The 21,028-nt window shown below is 40.0% G+C and overlaps 1 protein-coding gene across 1 annotated transcript in view; it reads right to left on the bottom strand.

Annotated features, from left to right (window-relative positions):
* The window catches only part of LOC150086001 (somatomedin-B and thrombospondin type-1 domain-containing protein-like), a 97,352-nt gene that overhangs the window by 9,286 nt on the left and 67,038 nt on the right, over window positions 1–21,028 (bottom strand). Inside the window, exon 3 of the mRNA XM_090373645.1 lies at window positions 4,758–4,878. Within this exon, the coding sequence (XP_090229771.1) occupies window positions 4,758–4,878 (121 nt within the window). The remainder of the gene's footprint in view (window positions 1–4,757; window positions 4,879–21,028) is intronic.

Here is a 21,028-nt window from a genome sequence, read left to right as displayed (position 1 = left end):
AGGTTCTCATTACCATAATATGGAACAAAAAGGATCACTGAACAGAATTTTAATATAAGTAACTTTGGAGAAAGTTCAAGATAGAAAATTTGTGCAATTTTTATTTAAAACTAAGTAATACACATTTTTTCTAGCAGACATTTGAATATTTTTATTAACATTTCATGACTGAAATCTTCAGCCACTTTTCATGGAAAACAAATTGCATCTTAAACCTGATTTAAAATTAAAGAAGATTACTCTAATGCTCCAAAGTTATTTAATTAAGCAAGCTTTTATATCACAATAAAGAGTTTCAACTGTGTGTATTGCATGAAACATAGTAACTATTTTTATTTTAAAGTGAATTTCATTCATTTAACTTAAAAGTTTTTTGGTCCTTGAGGTTGTCACAAACATTCTCTCAGATATGCCAGACAAGCTGTTCTTGCTACCTGGGAATCTAAAACGCTGATGGAATTGATATTCGGGTGACACTCAAGTCAAGTGGACCCAATTTCGGCGAAGTCCGGACGGTCTGTGACAGCCAAATCCTCTGCTTGCACCTTCACGATGGTGGGACTGTTAGTAATCCTAGGTATAACCTTCATGCACAAGTACATAGTGGGTGACCACCCAGGTGTGAACCAACGTAAGCAGGGGTCGAGGTGTGGCGCCCACACCACATGGAGGAACGCCGCCCCTCTATGTTACCAGGCAGTACTAGGTGGTAGATGACTCTCATCAACTGGTGAAATACCACCACTTTGCTTATTGGAGGCTTGAAGTGGTGGAACCCATGTTTAGTCTCTAGAGCTAAGTTCCGACCAACCAACCCTTCCCTATCTCTTCCATCATGCAGTATGATTGATGATTTTTGAGGTTATGATGAATGTCGTGGCGAGATCCAATATTCCTTACATTTCGAGGGTACAGCTCTAAAACGGTGTTTGCAGGCCGGCCGCTAGATAGTACACCGGACCGAACCTATTGGTAACTCTAGAAGGCTTCCGGATCAGCTAGTGTATAATCTTGCTACCTCTGCTCTGCCAGATAGTGACTCGAGGGAGTCCGAGTAGTGTGTATGCAGGGAGCATTGTCGAGGCCACGTTATGTCAAGGATCTGGGTATATTCTTACCACATGTATGCCATATCCAAAAATTTCATTACTTCATACAGCATGTCCCACCCACTTTTTCTTACTATTGAATACACCATGAATTGTCAAAATAATAGAGCAAGCTTATCTGCGAAAAGATCTAAACCTCCCAAGGACATCCTAATTCATTTCACAAATATACGTGGTCTCAATTCTAATCTCAACGATGTCCATTTCCACTTGCAGTCTTCCAAACCCCATGTACTTTTTCTGACTGAATCTCAGTTATCAGTTGATTCAACTACTGCTCATCTCAGATGTCCAAATTATTTGCTGTATGATTCCTTTCGCCTCAAAGGTGGTACTTGTGCATATGTCCGTTCTGATATTCCCTGTCAGAGACTTGGCAATTTGGAATCTCCTCTCTTTGATCTTCTCTGGCTTAAAATCTCTCTACCTCATTGTGTCAAATTCATCTGTTGTCTCTACCGTTCTCCCAACTCCACTAATCACTTGGAGCTCTTTGACTTCCTCTCTTTGCAACTTGACTTTCTCCAGTCCAACTTTCCTAACAGTGAGGTAATTTTCCTTGATGATTTTAACATTCACAACTCCAGCTGGCTTCCGTTTTCTAGTCACACCGACCCAGCAGGTCGAGATGCTGAGGCTTTTGCAATTACTAATGACCTAGCACAGATTGTTCATTTACCTACAAGAATACCAGACAATCCTAATCATACAGCCAATACGCTTGATCTTTTTCTCACAAACAACCCTTCTAAGTACAAGGTTGAAGTGAGAGGTCCTTTAGGCACTTCAGATCACAACTTGGTGATTGTCTCTTCTCCAATGGAACCTTTATCTCATGGCTATTCCCAACCTCGTATTGTTTGGCATTACAAGAATGCAAAATGGGATGACCTGCGAGACTTCTTTTCTTCTTTTCCTTGGTCTGATTACTGTTTCAAAACTTCTGATGTCAACGTTTGCTCAGATCGTGTCAGTGAAATTATTCTTGCAGGAATAGAATCCTTTATCCCACACTCAACTTTAAAATCTCGTCCTTTATCTAAACCTTGGTTTTCCAATAAATGTGCTAGGGCTGTCCAAGAGAAGAATGTTGCATATCGTAATTGGCTTGTTTCTAATTCTTCAGTTTCATTTTCTGCCTACACCAAAGCTCACAACAATTGTAAAGCAGTTATTCATCAGTCCAAACTAGAGTTTGAACAGGCTAAGAGTAGAAAACTTGCTTCTTGCTCTAATGGTAGCCGAGCATTCTGGTCTCTTGCCAAAGCTATTGGCCGCAACTTTTGCCCATCTCTGCTCCCACCTCTGTCCAAACCAGATGGTTCTGTTGTCACTTCAGCCAAGGATAAAGCTGACCTGCTAGCATCCCATTTTTCTTCCAGCTCATGTATTAATGACCTTGGTAAAACACCTCCCACCATTCCTAACACGCTCCATTCAATGCCTCCTGTGGTTTTCCGTCAAAAGGATATCAGAAGGATTTTGATGAATCTTGATGCTACGAAAGCTCCAGGTCCTGATGGTATTTCTCCACTTGTTTTCAAATCCTGTGCTCCTGAACTTACTCCTATTCTTTGCCGCCTTTTTTCACTTTCTTATTCCAAAGGTGTTTTTCCTTCTGCTTGGAAATTTGCTCATATTCAGCCAGTTCCTAAAAAGGGTGACAAATCCCTCCCATCCAATTACCGTCCCATTGCAATTACTTCTACTCTTTCTAAAGTAATGGAGAAATCAATTAACCGCCAACTTTTAAACTACCTAGAAACCTTCCATCTGATCAACGATCGCCAGTATGGATTCCGTCAGTGTCGATCCACTGGTGATATTCTGGCTTATGTTACCCATTTATGGACTAATTCAATGGAAAGGTTCGGTGAAACACAAGTAGTTGCTCTAGACATCTCAAAGGCTTTTGATCGTGTTTGGCATAAAGGTCTTCTAAACAAGCTTCCATCTTATGGTTTGCCAACTGATTTTAGTAATTGGTTATCCAGTTTTCTCTCTGATCGCTCACTGAGGGTGATGGTAGATGGCTCTCTGTCTTCTAACTTCTCCACTAATGCCGGTGTCCCCCAAGGTTCAGTTCTTTCCCCCACTCTTTTCCTCTTGTATATCAATGACCTTCTTCCATTGACTGGAAATCCTATCCATAGTTTTGCCGATGATAGCACATTGCATTCAGCTTTCCATTTTGAGAAACCTTGTCCAGCTCAATCAGCTTCAACTTCTCGAAATTCTGCTGCCAATTCCTTAAATGCCGATCTTCAGGTAATTCTCCAGTGAGGCAAAGACAACTTAGTTGATTTCAACCCTTCTAAAACTCAATCTTGTCTTATATCTCGCAAAAAGGATTCTTCTGCTCCTATGCTTATCCTTAGTGACACTCCGATTTCTAGGCAAAATGATATATCTCTTTTGGGGATTACCCTGACTTTTAATCTCTCTTGGCACAAGCACATTACAAATATTGCTTCCTCTGCATCTAAAAAACTTGGTTTTCTCTTTCGCTCTCGCCGTTACTTTTCTTCCAAACAGCTGCTCACTCTGTATAAATCGCAAATCCGCCCTGCCATGGAATATTGTTCCCACATCTGGGGTGGTGCCCCCAAAACCTCTCTCAGTCTTCTTGATTCCATTCAGAAGAGGGCAGTTAGGTTAATTAATGATTCATCTCTAACAGAGTCTCTCCACTCGCTTTGCCATAGACGTACTGTTTCTGCTGCATGCTTCTTCTACAGATACTTCCATGGGCACTGTTCTTCTGAATTGGCTTCTATAATTCCCGCTCTCTCTTTCAAAACAGTCCGAACACGTGCTGCCACCAGCCAACATCCATTTACTGTCCAACTTCAAACCCACAGAACCAACTTTTCATCTTCCTCATTTATTCATTCAACTGCCGTTTTCTGGAACAACCTTCCTTCATACATATTTCCTGAAAATTACAATCTACAGAAGTTCAAGTCCAATATCAACAAATATCTTCTTTCGTCTTCTCAACCTCCAACCCAAGCACGGTACTAAGTACTATAGGTTCTAATACCTCTTGTGTTTGGGGTTCTCATAAAAAAAAATTTAAAAAAAGTTAAATCGTTTTCTCTGTGTCTGTGTGTGTGTGTGCGCGCGCACACACACGCACACACACAAGAAAGCTACTCTGATGTTCCACAAACTTAAGAATTTACGACTTGGTAGTAAAAACATCAAGAACCCCTATGCTAATAGGTCAGAGACAGGAAAAAAAAAAAAAAAAAAGTCCTGGTTCCTTTGGTTTAGGTCTCTGGTCTATTGTATAATAATTTTTGAATAACATATATACCTGAAAATCCTTTATTTTATTTTAAGTATGCCATTTATAAATGGCATAGCTTAAAGTACATTAACTGCACACGAAACAGACAAGTATAAATAAATATCAGGTGTAAAATAGTTATGGCATAATCGTATGTAGCATGGAAGTACAGAAGACTGGATTTCATTCTTATCAAACAGTGTTAATTTCAACACTAATTTCTAATATTAATAAAATAAAAAATCACTAAAAGAATATCAGGTTGAGGATCAGAGTTGCTCACACCAGGAAGCACTCTGCATAAAGAGCTTATCAAGATATAATACTGATTTTGCAGAATATTAAAAAGTACCTACTCTTTACTACTCTCTTTTGCAGGATCTTTGGGATACCTCAACCGGAGATTTTTTCGAATATCATGGGTGGAATTCATTGTGCGGATTTGAGAAAATTTAGCTGGCAATATGAGTGCCATCTCTGAAAGGAATATAAGAAAAATATCATCGTTATTAGTCCAGTAATTGTAGCTGGCAATACAATTAAGAAGCATAATAGCAGCTGTTAATGCAAAAATACTAAAATTTGATAGCCTGCATCTGCTTCAAATCAATTAGGCTTTCCTTTGCACTTCATGAAGTGATGTTGACAGGTTACTCTTAAAACACACATAAGGGCTGAAGGTATTGACCACTTATCTATAGTAATGAAGGCAAGAGCATACTTGACTTTTGTCCTTGTCCTTTGGTGTGTAAAATATGGTCTTTGACAAATTAATCTGTAAAATCATGACGATGTTGCTATGCCCAGTAAAACACAAAACGACGTTTGATTGGTTCCACTCTCCCTCCATATCACAGACACAGGAAAGATGTCCAGTTGAGCTCACACTACATTCTAAAATAGCAGTAATTTCTGCTGACTCTGACTGCAGTGCTTGAAGAACAATCACTCTCATTTCATGTTTACTTCTAGTAGATGGCAGCACCAGCACCCATCTCATAACATCAATCTTATTTTTCAATTGCTGCACTGTGTATGTGTGTGCAAACAGACATAGGCATTCATTAATGCCTGTAGGTAAATTTGGAATTTTAGAGCATAAAGGATGACATCAATTCTTTATTTTTGCTTTATTTAAAATTTTATCCTTGGTATTTTTATATGTATTTCTTCTTCCTCAATTTGTACGTATTTCTTCTTCCTCAATTTGTATTTATTCTGTATGATTGAAGTTTAAAGAAAAAATAACTGTGATATTCATCATGAATTTTAATGCTTTAACATATATTATTTACACTTTTTGGCCAATATTGTAATGGTTTTATGCAGATCTACATATTCTATTTAATAAAATAGAATTTAAGCAAATGCAGTATCCATGCCTTCCGATCAGACCTCCTGATCGGAAAGCAGTGCTGATCCTAGAGTTTGAGAAACCTGGGTATGAGAATTAATGTGGGGGGGGGGGGGGGAGATACCAATCATCCTTGCTGGAACTGAGGGGAGGGCTTCTTTACGTGGATTTGGGCTCTTTTCGATCAGAAGCTGAGGTGCGTTGCACCCACTTCTCTCCTCTTCCCCTTTCGACCCTGTCGAAAACTATTATTGGTGAACGCCTATCTTTGAAAATTCATTCACGGACACTGCTTCGTGAATGCTGTCTAACATGTTGCTGCATGTCCAGGAAAGTTTGCAGCTTATTAAATTGCTACAACTTACTGCAATCAGCATTTGAAGGCAGTGTATGAGGTATTTCCACATATGTGTATTAAATGGTGGTGATAATGGAAAAATGACTAAAAGTTAGAAACATGCAACTAGCATTAGGAGATACAATAAGATATGTACAACTTTTTAGTGGTTTCACCTAAGTGAACATCCGCAGAAAGCAAAGTGAATCTCGACCACCTGTCAGCCAGTTAATATGATGAATCAGAAGCTGGAGTACGTGACTTAGTGAGAAATGCCATTTCGTGAATAATCAATACTTGTGAAATGGCCGAAGAGGAAGCATTTATGAAACCTCGGACCTGCTGATTTGGGGAAAAAGGCAGTACACTTGCTTAATCTCCCCAGTGTGTATAGTGGAGTTTAGCAAAACACATATTCCACAAATGAAATATCTATTCCCTTTACTTGTCAGATATGTTTCCTTCAAGTGACATTTTTATTTTTTTGTAAATCAGAATTTCTCATTTTTATTATGCAGCCCATCTAAACCATAAAAAAAAATAATAATAAATAATTAGTATAAAATAAAATGCGATCATCATTTTTAAAAATTGTACAGAATTCATCATCTCTTTCATATACAAAATATAATTTAAAAAAGCCGACCGGGCTAGCCGGGTAGGTAAAGTGCCTGCATCGCAACCCAAAGGTCGCGGGTTCGATTCCCGCCTCGGGCTGGATATCACGATGGTGCCGAACCAACCGGTTGGTTGGATATCCCGGCCACGATACACGAAGGAAGCAAGAAAAAACTGGTTCCTTCGTGTATTGATCACATCATACGAAATAAATAAATAAATTAAAAAAAAGTATTTAATTGTGTATCATAAGTAATATATATATATTTCATAACATGGAAATATTTTGCAAATATAATCATTAAAAAAAAAAGTATTAAACTCAATTGATATTTAATCAAAATTTTTCGAATTCATCCAGATTTTAATAGCTCGCCAATAGATGGCGACCCACGGGTTGGGGAAAATTACTCTGAAAATTGAGTTAGAAAGATGCTTTTATGCAGTGTATTCCATTATATTATGGATCAAGTGGACAAAGGAAGTCTATTTAATTTCATCTCCTAGTAAGGACTTTGTTGGCAAGAGTGAATGTTTCCAGAGTAATGCATACTGATAGTATGTTGTGGGGCGGGGGGCTAATCTAGAAACTTAAATGAAATCTTGAGAGATTTCTTGCAAGAGGGATATAGACACCAGGCCTGTATCTCTAGGTTCCAGGGATTTCTGTTCTGGGGTGGTTCAGAGCTATACTTTTCTCATCTGCTTGTATTCCTGCTCTAATTCCATTTTAAGTTACCACTGACTATCAAATTTTTTATAAATTGCTTAACTCACTTGCTTCATGCATCCTTACATTTTTTTGGCATGAAGTAAAGTTTTGAAATGCATTGATCATTTTAGAATATTCTGTACAAGTTTTTTTTGCCTTAATTGTCAAGAAGCAGGGCACAACGTATCCAAGTGGTCAAGGGCATGTAGTTATACGCGTTTGAGTAGAGTGGTTTAAGCTGCTTGTGGTGTGACTGCTAAATAGGGTAATGATTCATTGTCGAAATACTGTAATTAATTGAAAACCCCTCTAACATAATAGTCACGTCAAGAACTCACACTTTCCCTCATAACTGATACTGTATTTGCAGTAGAACTCACATCATGTCCTCCAAGATTTTAATTTTCAGTTTAAAATTCCCTGGCTTCAGTCAGCATTACCCCTCTACCTCGGTTTATTATTTATTATTTATTTTTTTTGAAGTTTAGCTCACATTAAACATCACAACTTATAAAACTGCTTTTAATCTTTAGTGTATCAGAATAAGTTTTATTTTCGGGCCATAATATAAAACACTAATTTGAAATCCCATACATTAAAGGCGTACTGCTTGTACACAGTACCATGATTGAGATATCTGCTACTAGTCACTGAACGTAATGCATGAGTATCACTTAGCTAAAGTACTTCTATATCCTATTACATTCTCTAAAACAGTGATTCAGACATGAATTCCATCACCATTTCCACCAACTTAGCTCAATGAAAACTGACACATTGCCTTCATGTAAATAAAGCTGTAACCAAGCTGCCCGCAATATTTTGTTTTCAATATGTCCCCTGCCGCTGTCACATATTCTACTCTACTTCAACTTACCGGGTTAACGAGACGGCTTCATCATCATTTAAGGAGGCACTACAAATCCGAGGTCATATACACCCATTGAAAGAGTCACTTATTCTTCATAATAATAAGGAAAAAAAGAAAGAAAGAAAAAAAATATATATATCAACAGCTGTGTCGTTGTTAATGTCCTCCAATGAGGCCAAGGCCTTCGTGAATTTAACACGTCACGAATGCGGCAGTGACATTTCCACGGGAATGGAACTATAGTCGTTCTGTTTTCGAATTCTTGAAGTTTGAGAAAAAATTCATTAATGCCCGGCTGCGTGCCTAACATTACTTTTACTTACACACCCCACCCCAATTTTATGGTATATATAGATGCGTGTATATATATATATAATTTTTTTTTTGTTTTGTTTTCCTCTATACACAACAATGTGCCGCCAACCAATTGACAACGGATTCGTCAAATAACTAACTGCTCGATTACATAACTGTCTTAACAACCGGGTCGACAAAATACAGTAGATTCTGGCATGTCTCTGGACATACGCAGATGATTATTGTAAAATTGTTTACCAATGAACTTATATTAGTATATTATGAGTAATTTGACTAACCTTCACAAGTGTATTTTCATATACCATTCCTTGTTACTGCAGTTCAACTTCTTGTGAGACGCAAGTTCACCTACCCCCTTCCGTTTTAGATCATTTTATCGCGCTCACTCTCCCTCTCTCGTGAATATTGCGGTAAGCGATATCCGACACCCCTGATGAAAGGGTAAAAGTTGACACGAGCAGGTGTTACGGAGCATACGTGCCTCCGACATAACCATGCGATGATCTTTCTGATTTCAAGCTTCGGTAAACGGTATTCGGGACGAGGCCATCGTCGGGTAGACGCGCCTTTATTTGTAGCGTCGTCCTTGTAGCGATCACTCACACCCGAAAGTTTGCCAACACTCTCTCTCCCGTCAACACCCCCCCCCCCCCCCCAAGGAGATAAATCCTTTGTGGTTGGTATGGCGTAATTTGGTAACACTTTACTGTATATACAACTGTGCTGCCTTGGAGAAAGAAATCTCACAATAAATGAAAAAAATGAGCAGTTTATCTGGTGAATCTGTTTTCTTATGAATTCGGTTATCCAATAAATAACATACCGAAGCTTTATTTATTTATTTGTTTGTTTTGTTTTTTTTTTTTTTTTTTCGCGAAACGGAAAAAAAAAAAATCATTTAGTAAGAAATGCTTATACAGTATAAAAAATATTAAAAATTTGCTTTTTATATTTCGGAGCGACCGCATAAGGTCAGAGGAGTTCACAAAACTGAGATACAGAAACTCTGTTTATGGTATTGGTTCAAAAAATTTAACCCAGGGACTCACATCTGGTGAGTATGGGCTCACCAGATGTGAGTCCCTGGGTTAAATTTTTAACCCAGCTCGGCACACCTAGGGTCCCGAGCTGGATATCATCATTCTTCTCTTTCTTGGTGATTCCCTTCTACTTTTCTTTCTTTCTTTCTTTCTTTCTTTCTCTCTCTCTCTCTCTCTCTCTCTCTCACTCTCAGGGTAACTCGGGAATTTTTATTTTATTTATTTTTATTTTTTGGCTGGTGCAGCATAAGCCTCAGGCTTCCTTGCACCATATAGCTAATAATAATAATAAATACCGTATTTAGTAGAAATGCTGCCTGAACCACCATTCAACAAAGTGCGGGAGCGAATCAATTAAAATATCCTGTTTTAAGGCTCTCACAGTTTCTCTACATCTAACATTTTCTCTTGTTGATCTGAAACACTGCACTAGTGGCGTATCCAGGTATCATCTTAAGTGAGCATGGCAACCAGGTCCAGGTAACATCATAAGGGGGGGGACATGGCGAACAGGCTTTTGGGATTTTTTTTTAGAACGCCTCCTGCGTTCTGTTTCTTTAATTTCAAAATTGTGGTGGGGGGGGGGGGGCATATGCCCTCTTTGCCCACTCTTGAATACGCCCCTGCACTGCACAAAGCAAAACATGCACATTGTTTGCTGGCCCTAACTATACTCGGTATTCAAAAACCAGATGACGCTTCACGCCCCAATTTCTGTCTTCTACGTTGGATGATAACAGCTTCTACTGCCATCTGGGCTAAGTGGCTAGTCACTAAACCCCAACAACAGAACCCAATATTATACTCTGATTCATATACATCATGGATATGGCCGCCATTATCAGTATGGTATCGGCACAAATACACAGCGGAGTTGCTATAGCTTGGTCAGGGCCACACAACACAATAATATGTACCAATCATTCCTGTGGAACCCAAATCATTTTGAAGGAAAACTTTCCTGGTCTAAACATGTTGAAAGAAAAGAAGATCTGCTGGTTAAAAAGCAACACAATTTTTGGGCATTACAGTTTACACAAGGCATTTAAAAAGGCAGAAGGATTTTCTACTACAATATGAAGAGTAAAGACATGTTGTATTTGATATACAGGGTGTCTCAAAAATATTGGTGCAAACGTTTAGGGGAGGTTGGTAACATCTAAAGCAGGGGTGGGCAACTTTTTTCGTCAGCGGGCCGAATGAAATTTTCGTATCATGATGCGGGCCGAATGAAATTTTCGCATCATGATGCAGGCCGGAATAGATTGAACGATTTAATAAAAAAAAAAAAAAAATCAGAACCTAATGTTATTACTTGAATTACCAAATTATTAATGTATTTTTTAAAAAAATATCTGAATGTCCAATTATCATTGAAAATGCGGCATTCGGCATCAATTTTTCTTTTTTTTTTAATTGGCTCATTTTATGGGCTATAAATTATATTAAATTAAAAATTGTAATAATTAGAAAAGGCATAAAACATAAAATATCTCGCACCAATATTATTTTTTTCAATAAGAAGTCAAACCCAAAGGAACTTCGTTCGATCGATGCTACAATAATAATTAGGAAATAACTCTTTGACGCTGCGTAGAATCACTTGGTTACTGTTGTACTGGCCGCGATTCCCGATTGAACCGAATTAAGCCGAACGTTTACGGCGAGTGTAGTCAGGTATGGATTTTCTATATTTATGCATTTACCGAGGGGGCCGGATTCAATATCGTCGCGGCCAGGATGTGGCCCACCCCTGATCTAAAGGAATGTGAATCGCATAGGAACCCATAACCGGAAACGACCGTAAGTCTGTACACGGTGTTCATCACTTCGCGAGAGGGAAAATTTCTGGTTTACTCATTCAAGCAGTAGTCGCCACACGAAGAGCAGGCATCGATATACGAACTGTGAGCTGGCAGACATGCACCTAGTGTATGGATTAGCAGAGGGCAATGGACGAGCCGCTCAACGAATTTATGGAGAACGCTTCCCAGACAGACATGTACCGGACCACCGTTTGTTTGCGCGTGTGCATCAAAATATGTGCGATTATGGGTCCTTTAGAGGTAACAGGAGTAGTGCGGGCAGACCACGTTCGACGAGAACTCCCGCCATGGAAGAAAGTGTGTTGAATGCCGTCCAGAATAATCCTACTACCAGCACACGTGCCGTTGCCTCAGGAGTGTCTCGTTGCAGTATACAGCGTGTCTGGCACGACGATTCCGTACACCTCTTTCATCTCCAAAGGGTTCAATTACTGCACCCCCAAGATCATCCTGCACGTGTGGCTTTTGCGCAGTGGTTTCTCCAAGAAAGTGTTCAAGACTTAATTTTACAGACTATGTTCTGCTCACGGATGAGGCTTATTTCACTCGGGAAGGCTTATTCAATCAGCACAATGCTCATGTGTGGGCTCACGACAACCCACACGGTGTGCGCCCCCATGCGGCACAACATCGCTTCGCAATAAATGTGTGGGCAGGTTTGGTCGGTGACTGCTTAGTCGGCCCATAGCTGTTACCATCCCGCATGAACTCCGCTAAATATCGGATCTTTCTTGAACAAGTTCTACCAGGGTTACTTGACGATGTTCCAGCAAATGTGAAACGCAACATTTGGTTTCAACATGAAGGGGCGCCTGCCCATTATGGAAGGTGTGTTCATCACCATTTGAACAGGTGTTTTGGGCGTCGATGGACTGGCCGTGGTGGACCCGTTGTCTGGCTCCCACGCTCACTTGATTTATTGAGCCTTGATTTCTTTCTGTGGGGGGACCCCCAAATCTATCGTGTATGAATCGCCTGTGGAGACGGAAATGGATCTCGTAGCGAGACTCGTATGCGCTGCTGCTACTGTCAAAGAAACTCCAGGTGTGTTCGACCGTGTCCGCCAATCCATGCTGCGTCGGTGTCACGCATGCACTCATGGTGGAACCTTCGAGCATCTGTTGTAACATCATGAAACCTCGTACTCCACTGTTAATGTTATGTCAAATAAATGTCTGCCACTAATTACTGTCTTGTGTCATTTCTGCTTCTTGTGCCTCTGCTACTACTTTCCCGTGACGTTTCCGGTTATGGGTTCCTATGCGATTCACATTCCTTTAGATGTTACCTACCTCCCCTAAACGTTTGTACCAATATTTTTGAGACACCCTGTATATAAGGAAGCTGTAGCCGAGTGGTCATCGCCAGGGTACGAAAGATGCTACACGATCACTCCGTCAAAGTTGTTGTTATTTAGTTTTTAGGAGCATTAGCAACTAAGGCCATATTGCTCCGGGGATATGCGGTGGTCATTCCCTGACCTTTCCGCATCCTCCGTATTTGGTGGCTCACGGGCTCGAACCCCGGTCTAATCAAGAAGTGTGTGCTACGCACTGCTGCTCCTGTTCACCTGGCTACTTCTGCTCACCTGGCTACGGAGGCGCCACTCCGTCAGAGACCAACTGCAGTACATACATCAAAGCAAAGAGGGCATACCAACTGACGACCTATTATGGATAAATACTCCTTCACAGGAAATCCTTCAAGCGTTTAAATTTATGTATATAAATGCCCAGTAAGCCGGGGCTGTGGTTGACCAAATTAAACTTAAATCTCAAGAAGAGAACATCGAACATCTCAAGAAGAGAACTCTCATTTCAAGAGAAGCAGTGCAAGAATCACTTCCACCTCTGCCAGTGGCTACTGTTAATCTATTAGTCCTTGTATCCCCCCCAACTAGCAGTTTTCCGACCCACCTAACACTGCCTCGACAGCATCAGCAAAAATTCTTGCACCCTTTCTATTTAAGTGTATCCCATCCCTGTAGAAGCAATCTCTCTCCTGTTAACAAGTACAGTCCAGGCTGAAAAAAATTCTACCCCTTGAGCCTTGCACAATCCCTCCAGGGCCGAATTGATCGACAAGGCTCTCATCATATACTCCCTCCTTTCGTGTCTGGGCAGAATTGCAGACACTTTCAAATTCAACCCTAATTCACGGCTTTTTTTCAACAGTGACTTGTATTTGTTATGTAATTCTGTCGGTCTGCTACTCTTAATATCATTAGTGCCAACGTATACAAAATATCACCTTTTGTGCCCTTAAAAGATGATATCTGCTCTACAATCTACAATGTCATCAATCTTTGCCCCCTGCAGACATACTCTGGTCCTGTTCCACCTATCCTTTTTGCATAATATGTTCCCCGTTTCCCTTACAATAGAGCCACTGACAACTACTAGTTCCTGTGGAACTAGCGCACTCTGCCTTGGGGGTTGACGCTGTGTTGCGTGATGTTCAAGTGCAAGCTCTGGCGTTGATATGGGCAGCTGAGAGCTTGATGGGCCCTCGATTTAGATCTTTCGGGGGCATCCACCCTGTCCTTCAATCTCTCATATAGGACCATAACAACTCTGAGTTGTCGCCTGATTTCCTCACACTCCTTACATCGTGCACACAAAGACATTCCCCATGGCAATATTATGTCCCGTCCCTGTTGTCCACAAACATCAAACAAGCAGTACATTTTAAAAGGTTGTGATTCAGAGGACAGCTGCCCCCCCCCCCCCCCCTCAGTTCTCCCCTGAGCCACAGAACTCCTATTAGCTTGAGCCTTTTGCTTTGCTGCTCTGGTCTGAGTCATGATTCCGATTCAATTTCAAATTAAAATTTCAATACAAAATTATAACCGTAAACTTATATCCCAATGCAGTTATAATACGATATATATATATATATAATTCCCTCCCCACCTAGTATCGAGTATTATCTCCGAGTTTCGTTATTATTGAATAAAATTTAATATCACAATTAAGTCAATAAAACGGCTAAAATAAATAAAAACTTGCGTTCGCCGGAGCTGCAAAAACTTGCAAAACTCGTAGATTGGATACCCGTACCGATACTCCGAATTGTTGATGTGTCCAGCCTTGGTTTTTAGGAACATTAGCAACTAAGGCCATATTGCTCCGGGGATATGCGGTGGTCATTTCCTGACCTTTCCGCATCCTCATATTTGGTGGTCACGGGCTTGAACCACGGTCTAATTAAGAAGCGTGTGCTACGCACTGATGCTCATGCCCACCTGGCTACAGAGGCGCCTGTCCAGCCACTAGTAAATACAGTCTTTCGTTTGATACAATAAAGCAATTTGTTGGAAGAAAAAAGTCGAGAATTTGACTTTTCGAAAATTCTTAACCACATTAATGTTAATATGTCGGCGGTATCATCGATACCGCCGACATATTTTTAGAGCCACGGTTAACTCGCGTTTTTCACCGCTGCCGAGTTTGCACCCTACGCAAGGCAGAGAGAAGCGAAATTCGATTATTTCGCCACTCTATCTTTCTCATATAAAACTTAATGGGAATAGACGAGAACAAATAAATCTATTTGTCTCCATGAACCATTTACATCTTTTTGTGCTGTCCTGTCAATTGCTTCCTGTGCCTGGACGCCAGTCGAACCACCCTTGCTACTGTCTGCGTATGTCTAATTTGAATTTTATGAACATGATTTTATACTGGAATTACTTTACGACACTTAAATTTATTTTCTAGTGAGCTTTGTTAATGCTGAATGGTGTCGGAGAAAAATTAAGAATTTTTATAAGTAATACGACTATTAAAAGTTTCACGATGGATGTTAATTGGATAAAAGGAAGGAAACTTGAAGGAGTCACATTTAGAAAGCTCTCCTCTATGCCAATGCCACCAGCTTCACTACTGATTTAGAAAGCAGAGCGCCAGAGAGAGAGAGAGAGAGAGAGAGATCAACAATTTTAATAATTTTTTTCTTTTATTCTGAACTTCCTGTAGATAAGACGTATTTTGGATGCAAGATATTTATTGCCGGTGTAAATTACGGTCACTGTCCTCCTAAGCTATTCACAGACCCAAGTAGCATGTGTACGTAAGTTATTACCCTGCTTGTTTATATCTCAGCTTGAACGCCTGGTTCGTTAATTAACCGCCGACGTGTGGGACAGGCTTATAACATCGAGAAGGAAAGGTTTCGAAAATTATTCTACAAACTGAAGCTAAGCCGTGCCACATGAAAATATATTTACATGCACACACGCGAGAATTTCCTTTTGTTTCATTCGCTCCCATGATTACTGATAAGTTACTTGCCAGTGAAAAGTTCTTACTTGTTAGGCCAGTGACTAACCAAAAATGGTTTCATTACTATATTTACATAAGTTACATTATACAGGGTGTATCATAACATGTCCAGCTTCATGTTGAGGGATCCACTTCAGAGGTAGATTTAGGACCTAAAAACAATCAAAAAAAGTTTATATAAATGTAGGTCTAATTTAGTCTTATTTCCAAGTTATGGCCATCTTTGTGGTCCAGCAACTCCTTCCACAAAATGAATTAGCATATTCAACTGTTTACAAACAATGCTCATTATCTCATAGAGGGCCTAGCTGCAGTTATATAAACAAGATCCCGTAGTGTTCTTTGAATGATTTCAGTTAGTTCTGACAAGGGCACTACATTTGTAGCTTGTCATTAACATTTTCATACTGTGCATTTGCTGTGATAATGGAGTCTTATTTAAATCGAGAGATGGCAGATATGCACCTGACGTATGGGCTTGCTAGATGCAATGCAGCCGAGGCAAGACGGCTGTATGCAGCAAACTTCCCTAATCGTCATGTGCCAAATAAGACCTTTCAGAGAATGCACAAGTACTTTGTGGAAACTGATTCATTTAGAAATCTAGTTTCAGGTGGTGGTGGTGGTAGATACATCAACACTAGGACTGTTGGTTTAGAAGAACGGATCCTCACTTAGTTGAAGAAAATGATGGTGATAGCAGCCGAAGAATAGCAACAGCAGAGAACGTGGGATATGTGAGAGTGTGGAGAATTTTACGGGCCCAACGGTTTTATCCAAATCATCTTCAGAAAGTACAACTACTTACTGAAGTTTTTTTTTACTTGGTTTCTGCAAATGTGTGCTCGTGATTATTGTTTACTGATGAAGCCAGACTTACTAGGGATGGTATGGTCAATTTTCACAATACTTGTCGATGGGCCGAAGAAAATCCCCATGCCATTTGTTCAATCAAGACACCAGCAACAATTCAGCATGACCATATGGGCAGGAAGAACTGGCGACTATTTAATTGGACCTATTGTTCTGCTTAGGAACATTTATATTTAAGAATAGATTTAAATTAGTTGTTGGAAGAAGTTACACTGTATGTAATCCTTCATTTCATGTGGTTTGTGCACGATAGTGCTCCACCTCAATTCAGCCGTGTTACTAGAAACATTTTTGGATGAGCGATTCCCTAATAAATGGATAGGTCATGCAGGACCCATCGACTGGCCTGCACGCAACTCGACCTGAATCCACTCGATTTTTACTTGTGGGGACCATCTGAAAGCCATTGTTTATTCCACACTAATTGATAAACTGAAATGCTCCGAGAGGCTGCCAGCAAATCCGACAGACACCTTGAACTTTTGAGCGGGTGAGGAGGTCTATGATGAAGCGTTTGCAGGCTTCTATTCAGGCGCACGGTGGACATTGAGCATGTCCTGTAAACGTAATTGCTGGAACACATAAATGGCTGTAACTCGGAAAGCCTTGTTTCCGAATTACAGCCATTTATTTGTTCAGACCTATGTTTACATGAACTTTTTTTTATTGGTTTTCGTAAATTAATTAAAATTAATTATAATAATTTATTTAATTATTATTACATTAGTGCGTACCAATACCGTGATATGCAAAAACGTGGTATTCGTGTAGAAAGTGTTTGCTATATAAAAATAGCAAATTGTGGATATTATATAGGTCCGAGGCAGATAAAGCATAACATCGTTGGTGTCTCCAACTTTTACAGTGCATACGAGGCCTATTTTGGAATGCTTATGGGTGATCAACACATGTTGCGGGCGCCTCATATTTGCTGTGATAGTTGCAGGTCAACATCAGATACCGGATTATACAGAAAGCCCACAAAACTATCAAGATGGCTGCTATTTTTGTTTGGCGGATATATCAAATTTTTTAAAGAGTAGGCGAATTTTAAAGCTGTAGTATATCCTGACGTACGATCCTCTATTACTCTGGTGGCACATAATGAAGACCTGCCAATTCCAAATCTATTTTCCAGAGAAGTCTTCAGAATTGGACGATGAATCTTGTGAACAGATTCACACTATGGGAGAAGGGTTTTAGAATGGTATGTGGGAAATTCTCTTTTAGCCAGTTACTTTTGATTATGGAACAAGTTACTTCTACGTAGAGTTGAGGCTGATAGCTTGGAGAATTCAAAGGTCAACTGGATAGTTAAGTACATGAGGAGAGAATATCCAATTTTTATATTTTCAATCTACTTATTTATACAGGGTGATTCACTACCAGTGCGACAAACTTGCAGGAGGTGTAGGGGGCACAAAGACGAATCGGAATCACATAGCATTGCAGGGTCCGAAATGCCTTCGTCATGCGGTAGAGGACGTTGAACGGGAGGTCGCGTGAACAGCGATCCCGCTGGAAGTCAGCATTTGCGAACCGTTTCTGTTGAAGAAACCAAGTAGCAAAAGTCCTCCGGAGTGGATAATCCGCAGGCTCCAATGATTGGACGCGTTGCAGATGGTATGAACTCATTTGGTTTGTTGACAGTATCTTCCATACACTGGATTGAGAAATACCCAATCGTTGGCCTATCGCTCGAGTACTCGTACTCGGATTGCCTTCTGCAAGACGTAGGACATTCTCCTCATTGTCTGGCGTCCTCGTCGTTCGCTCTCGATTCATGGTACCTCTCGTGAAACAACCAGTCTCACGTAACCTTCTGTGCACACGTGCGAAAATCGTATGATGAGGAGCACGCCTGTGCGGGAAACGTTCCTGGTACAAGCGCAGAGCGGGGCGCCCGTTACAGTCCGCAGCTCCATACGAGAGGTGCATGTCGGCCAGTTCAACGTTTGAATACTCGTCCATCCTACTGCCTCGGGAACCGGTTCGCAAATGCTGACTTCCAGCGGGATCGCTGTTCACGCGTCCTCCCGTTCAACGTCCTCTACCGCATGACGAGGGCATTTCGGACCTTGCAATGCTATGTGATTCCGATTCGTCTTTGTGCCCCCTACACCTGCAAGTTTGTCGCACTGGTAGTGAATCACCCTGTATATTTCTTTTAGTTTTTATTGTTTTTTTTTATTTTTTTATTATTATTTTATTACTATTGTGTTTATTTTTATTTATTCTGTTATTGTTTTATTTTTTCTTTTATTATTTTAATTTATTATTTTATTTATTTTTGTGGCTAGTACAGCAAAAGACTGTCACTGCCTTGCATTATATGACTAATACTATCAGAGTAATCGGATTACACCTCAGAAATTCTTGAAGTAAAACATCACATTTCCCTAACCGGCAAGAACTGGATGACTTAATGAGGGATTTGGGTTTTAACCAAATGCAATGTAGAGCTCCTGACACTCGTTTAGAAGAGTGTAATCTACCGGATCACAGCTACAAGACTTCCAGATAAAAAAAAAAAAAAAAAGGCGTCACTGTTGCACGCTTTTACATCACTGCAGAATCGTTTGCAACTGGTTTGATTTGGCTGAACTTCCTGAAGAAATTGGTATTAGTCGTAGACAGTTCAAGTAAAAGTTTGAATGCAGTGCTGCTTCACAATAGAAATATATACCCATCCATCTTGTTGCGCACTCGCTTCATATTAAAGAATTCGGAAATGTGAACATATCTTAGAGAACATCAAGTGTGACCTGTCTTCTGAACTCCCTGGCAAAAATTCTTGACACAATCATTCACAGCCGATTAATTGAATATTTTCAGCACGTCATCTGTGACAGCCAACATGGCTTTACCAGGGGGCCGCTCTACTACCACCAATCCCCTCACTATATGGCAGCAGGTTCTAGATATGGGAGGTCAGGTTGACATGATCTACACCGGTCTAACTTTTGACAGTGTTCCACACTATCATTTTGCTAAAAAACTAAGCCAGTATGGAATATATCCTCTACTTTCCTGGCTGTTAAGTTATATTTCGAATAGAAAACATCGAATTATCATCGGACAGGAAATATCAAGGGAATTTATTTCATCTAAAGGAGTACCTCAAGGATCATCTCTTGGGCCTCTTTTATTCACCATCTTTGTCAATGACCTACCGCAGTTTGTAGAGGAAGGTGGTGTTAAGATCTTAATGTTTGCTGATAATGAGAAACTTTACTCACAGATCAATAGTCAAGTCGATGCAGATAACCTTCAAGCTGCTCTCAACTCTTTTGCTAACTAGGTTGATTTAAACGGCTTAGAGGTTAATCCTAGGAAATGTAGTTCAATTTCATTTGTTAGTTAATTTTAGTAAACCAGTACTACATCAAGGTTATTGCGATTACCAGAGTTGCCGAAGTTAAAGATCTGGGAGTTACTTTAACAGCTGGATGTGGGTTTGATAAACATATTAGAAATAAATTATATCAAGCGAAAAAGCAAATTGGCTTCATCGAAAGGCAGACTTACAGACTTAGAGATCCTCAGTTCTCTGTGCTCCTAATCAAAGCAACAATACTTGCTCATATTTCTATCTGTTCCCCCCTTCCTCAGTCTTCACCCCTACTCTAACTAAATATGCATTTTATTTATTTATTTATTTTATTATTTTTTATTCATTTAATTTATTATTTATTTTTAATTTTTTTTTTTTAGGCCCTTGCCACTGAAATCTTAGGAAATTAGGTGGCAATTCTAATGCGATCCCTCTATGCCTGACCTGCCTCCTCGGGTCTAAGTGTGGGCAACGGGGGTCCCACTAGGGGCCCAACAGCTAAAAGGTCAGAGGAACAACACAGCATGACACTACACAACATAAACATGTACCTTACACTTTTTAGAATCTCTGGCCTTCACAGTGTTCTGTGTTTCACAAACAGAGTACACAACACGGAGATGGGGGAAACCCCTAGGGCCGTTAGACAATGAACACTTTACACTTTTACTCCCTATACTGAAGTTCGCTGCTCTATATGGAACCCGCAACTACACATATTTGATACAGCAAATTGAATCCCTGCAAATGAAATTCATCCACTATCTTTCCGGACGAAATCCCATGTTTTACCACTGAATTTTCTACCCAAATCCCTGTTCTTACTTCAAGCTTTGGAAACTCGACAACAGTTCTGGATCTAAAGCAATTTTATCACATCTTCACTGGTTCAACCTACCTGCCTGATCTTCTATGTCACATTCATCTTCATGTTCTACTGGTGGTTATTAGACAGAGGACTACTTTCTACATCAGCAACTCTAGACAGATTTCGAAGAGCTCCTTCTTAAAGAACTATGGCACTCATGAAAAATATGACATGGATATGACTATGCACAAGG

The sequence above is a fragment of the Mastigoproctus giganteus genome, chromosome 5, assembly GCF_048544385.1.
Source record: "Mastigoproctus giganteus isolate SK-2022 chromosome 5, ASM4854438v1, whole genome shotgun sequence".
Classification (NCBI taxonomy): Eukaryota; Metazoa; Arthropoda; class Arachnida; order Uropygi; family Thelyphonidae; genus Mastigoproctus; species Mastigoproctus giganteus.
The sequence above is the reverse complement of the archived record's forward strand: the minus strand, read 5'-3'. Positions and strand labels throughout refer to the sequence as shown.